At 67.7% G+C, this 4032-nt stretch overlaps 2 protein-coding genes across 2 annotated transcripts in view; both read left to right on the forward strand.

Moving 5' to 3' along the window:
• Positions 1-1134: 1134 nt before the first annotated feature.
• On the forward strand, positions 1135-2885 carry LOC114070418 (ATP synthase F(0) complex subunit C2, mitochondrial-like; the record flags this gene model as incomplete). Its single annotated transcript, XM_027907821.1, has 5 exons — positions 1135-1284; positions 1845-1943; positions 2149-2221; positions 2477-2637; positions 2726-2885. Coding segments are annotated over 5 exons (598 nt in total), but the record flags the coding sequence as incomplete, so codon positions are not given.
• Positions 2886-3552: 667 nt separating this feature from the next.
• Positions 3553-4032, forward strand: part of ATF7 (activating transcription factor 7) — a 53146-nt gene continuing 52666 nt past the window's right edge. Inside the window, exon 1 of the mRNA XM_027907823.1 lies at positions 3553-3605. The gene's annotated coding sequence lies outside the window, so the exon portion shown is untranslated. The remainder of the gene's footprint in view (positions 3606-4032) is intronic.

Raw genomic sequence — 4032 nt, forward strand, 5'->3', positions numbered from 1 at the left:
ACTCCAAACCCCCCCTAAAAAGTGAGGGACCCCCCCCCGCGGGCCCACCCGCCCCATCCCGAGCCTCTGTCACGCCGCGGCGGCTTCGCCGATGCCACCATTAATCGCAAGGTCAAAGCCATTACGGGGACATTAAACCCATCAGCGACCGCGGGGGGGGGAACGACGACGACATTGGGGAGGGGGGGGCCAGAATGAGGGGGGTCCCTCCCCCCCCCCCCCCCCCCCCTCCCGCTTGGAGCACAGAAAGTTGGGTTTTAATTTGAGCCTTTCAGGTCAGCGGTTGGAAATCGGGAATACAGGAATGAAATGGGAAAACGAGGGGGAAAAAACGGCGAAGGAGGAGGGAAGGGGGTGGGGGGGGTGGGGGAAAGGAGGGGAGGAGAGAGGGGAGCTGGAGGGGTGCGGGGGGGCTGTAGAAGGGGGTTTGGGGGGCTGAGGGACAGACACACATGAACACGTGAGCACACACACGTGTGCACGCACAGAAACGCATGAACACACTTCCACACACACATGAACACACGTGAACATGCATACATGAGCACGCACATGAACACATGTAAAAACACACATGAGCACACACATGAACACACGTGAACACACACATGAACACAAATGAACCCACTCATGAACACACATATGAACAGATGAACACACATGAACACACACACACACGTGAACACACACAACACACATGAACACACATGAGCACACATGAACACACATGAATGCACATGAACACACATGAACACATGTGAACAAATATGAATACACACATGAGCACACATGAACACACACATGAACACACATGAACACACATGAACACACTCATGAATACACACATGAATACACACATGGACACACACATGGACATACATGAATATACACACGAACACACACACGAACACACACACGAACACACACACGGACACACACATGGACACATACAGACGTGCACACACACGAACACACACATGAACACACACATGGACACACACAGACGTGCACACACACGAACACACACACGGACACACACATGGACACATACAGACGTGCACACACACGAACACACATGAACACACACTCACACACACACTCCCCCCCCCTTGTCCCCCCTCTCTTTCCCGCCAGGGGGCGCGCGCGCCCTCGCCCCGTCCCCGGGGCCCGCACTGTGTCCTCCGAGCCGGCAGGGGGCGCTGCGGCCGAACCCGCCGCTTCCCGGCGGCGCTTCCGGCCGCGCCTGCGCAGAGGGAAGAGCCGCGACCTGCCCGGCGGAGCCCGGTGAGGGGAGAGAGCGGCGGGACCGGGAGAGACCGGGTGGAAACAGGGGGGGATCAGGAGGGGCTGGGGGTGACAGGGAGAGGCGGGGGGGGGGGGGGGGGGGGGGGGGGGGGGGGGGGGGGGGGGGGGGGGGGGGGGGGGGGGGGGGGGGGGGGGGGGGGGGGGGGGGGGGGGGGGGATTTGAGGGGATAGAGCCCTTGGTGGCGACAGACCCCGGGAGGGGGGAGATGTAAAGGGGGGTCCGGGTCCCTTCTGGACGGGAGGCAAACAGAGCCCCCCCTCACTGTGAGTGGGGGACAGAGCAGCGTCCCCTCCCCAAAAATGGAGCCGGCTGGGGCAGCCCCTCACCCGCTGGGCTTTGGTGGACCCCGCTGTGTTTGGGGGGGGGTCCTTTGGGGCTCCCTCCCCGGCCCCCACGTGCCCTTTCAGTGACAGCGACACCTCTCCCCCCACCACCACCACCTCACTGTGTGTGTGCCCTGTGTGCCCCGAGGTCACCCCCGGGCTCGGCCCCCCAGTGCCCGTGTCACCCCTCCAGCCTCACGTGTGTCCCTTTCCAGCCGTGTCCCCACGCGTTGTCCGTCCCTCCAGCCGTGCCCCACGCGTGCCCCCGCCATGTTCACCTGTGCAAAGTTCGTCTCAGCTCCTGCCCTCGTGAGTAGTGACAGCCCCTTGCCCCCTCTCTCTGTGGAGGGGGCTGGGTGATGTGTGATTTCCCCCAACCCCCCCCTCCTGGGGACAGAGGTGGCCCTGGGGGGAGGACGGGGAGACCCCCGGGTGTTTTCAGTGCCCTAGGGGGTGCAGGGTGGGGGTGTCCCCCCAAAAAAAAATCTGAGGGATGTGTGTGTGTACCCTGCAGGTGCTGAGGAGCTCGAGGGTGCTGGGCCAGCCCCTCTCGTCTGCCGTGTTGAGCAGCCCCGAGGCCCGGCCAGAGCAGGTAACACACCTGGGCTGGGGGGCATGGGGGGGTCTGGGGATGCTCAGTGCCCTGAGAAGGGCACAGGGAGGTGACTGTGCCCCCCACCCCCTCTGGGGTACATGGGGGGGTCTGGGGGTGCTCAGTGCCCTGAGAAGGGCGCAGGGAGGTGACTGTGGCCCCCCACACACTCTGGTGCTCCCCAGGGGGAAACCGAATCCTGGGGGGATCTGGGGTGAGGCTAAGCCCCCCCCTGCCTCCCCTGCCACTCCCCAGGCGCAGGTGGGAGCCCCCCGGACCCTCCGGACGAGCGCTGCCCACCGGGACATCGACACGGCCGCCAAGTTCATCGGGGCCGGTGCTGCCACCGTGGGCGTGGCCGGGTCAGGCGCCGGCATCGGCACAGTGTTCGGGAGCCTCATCATCGGCTATGCCAGGTCAGGGGGCTCCAGGGGGGGCAAAGAGGGGCGGCCTGGGGGTCCTTGTGCCCCGCTGACCTCCCCCCTGCTCCTCCCCTCCCTGCAGGAACCCGTCGCTCAAGCAGCAGCTCTTCTCCTACGCCATCCTGGGCTTCGCCCTGTCTGAGGCCATGGGGCTCTTCTGCCTCATGGTGGCCTTCCTCATCCTCTTCGCCATGTGATGGGGACACAGGGGGGTGGCGGGGGTGACGGTGATGCCCCTCTGTGCCGGGGGGCAGGGGGGGGACCCGACCCTGGGGGAATAAAGACGGTTTGATGACGGTCTCTCAGCTCCTCGTGTCTCCTTGGTGTACCTGTCTGGTGTCACTGGGCTGGCCTTGTCCCCCCCCAGCTACCTGGGGCTGAGCCCTCAGAGGACAAGGGACATCACTGCTGTCCTCGGGGCTGTCACCTCTGTCCATCCCTGCAGGGACATCCGCCCTGTGGGGACAGCTCAGCCGGGACCGACTGTCTGGCAGCCCGAGGCCGGGAGAAGGGTTTGGGGTGTCCCCATGTCCTGGGGCCGTGTCCGTGGTTTGGGGTGTCCCTGGGAGCCGTCACCGGCTGTGTCCCGGGTTCGAGGTGTCCTGGTTTCCCGGGGTTCGCGATGTCCCCACATGTCGCGGTCCCCGCAGCGCGGCGGGACCTCCTGGGCGGGGCTTTCTATTTGACCACGCCCTCTAGGCGTGGCCGACCACGCCCTCTTTTCTATGCGGGGTCCCGCCCTCCCCGAGTCCTCCCATTGGCCGTGGCTCCATTCCCTCCCCTCGGGTCTCGCGAGAGCCTCGCGCGCGCGGGGCGGGGCGGGGCGAGGAGGGAGGGGCGCGGCGTGGGGCGGGGGGGGGGGGGGGGGGGGGGGGGGGGGGGGGGGGGGGGGGGGGGGGGGGGGGGGGGGCGGCGCGAGCCCCAGCGCGAGCGGCGCCAGCGCGAGGCCCCGGCTCCCTCAGGTAACGGCGGCACCGGCGGCGGCAGCGAAGGCGGGGCCGCCTCGGGGTGGCGGCGGCGGCGGGGCCGGCGGTGGCGGCGGCGGGAAGGGGGAAAGTCCCGGGGAGCTCCCGGGGGGGGCGGTGGGACCCCCGGCCGGCCCCTCCCCCCCACAACTCTCCCCGAGTTTTCGTGCGGCAGCGGCTCCGCCCGCCCCGCCCCTCCTGAGCTGATTGACGGCTCGCCCCGGCCAATCGGATCGCGCGCAGCTCCCGAGCGGCGGGCGCGGCGGCCAATGGCGATCAAGCCCCGCCCCTCCGGGGGTGGGGCCGAGGAGCAGCGAGGGGCCCGGGCGGGGCCGGGGGGAGCGCGGGGGGCCCCGGGGTGGGGGGGACACCCCGGAATTGGGGGGCTGAGGGGGGGGCCTGGGGGTGTCAGCGGGATTGGGGG

The sequence above is a fragment of the Empidonax traillii genome, unplaced genomic scaffold (genome assembly GCF_003031625.1).
Source record: "Empidonax traillii isolate 1590-97213 ecotype Southwest subspecies unplaced genomic scaffold, ASM303162v1 scaffold1549:size122151, whole genome shotgun sequence".
Lineage (NCBI taxonomy): Eukaryota > Metazoa > Chordata > Aves > Passeriformes > Tyrannidae > Empidonax > Empidonax traillii.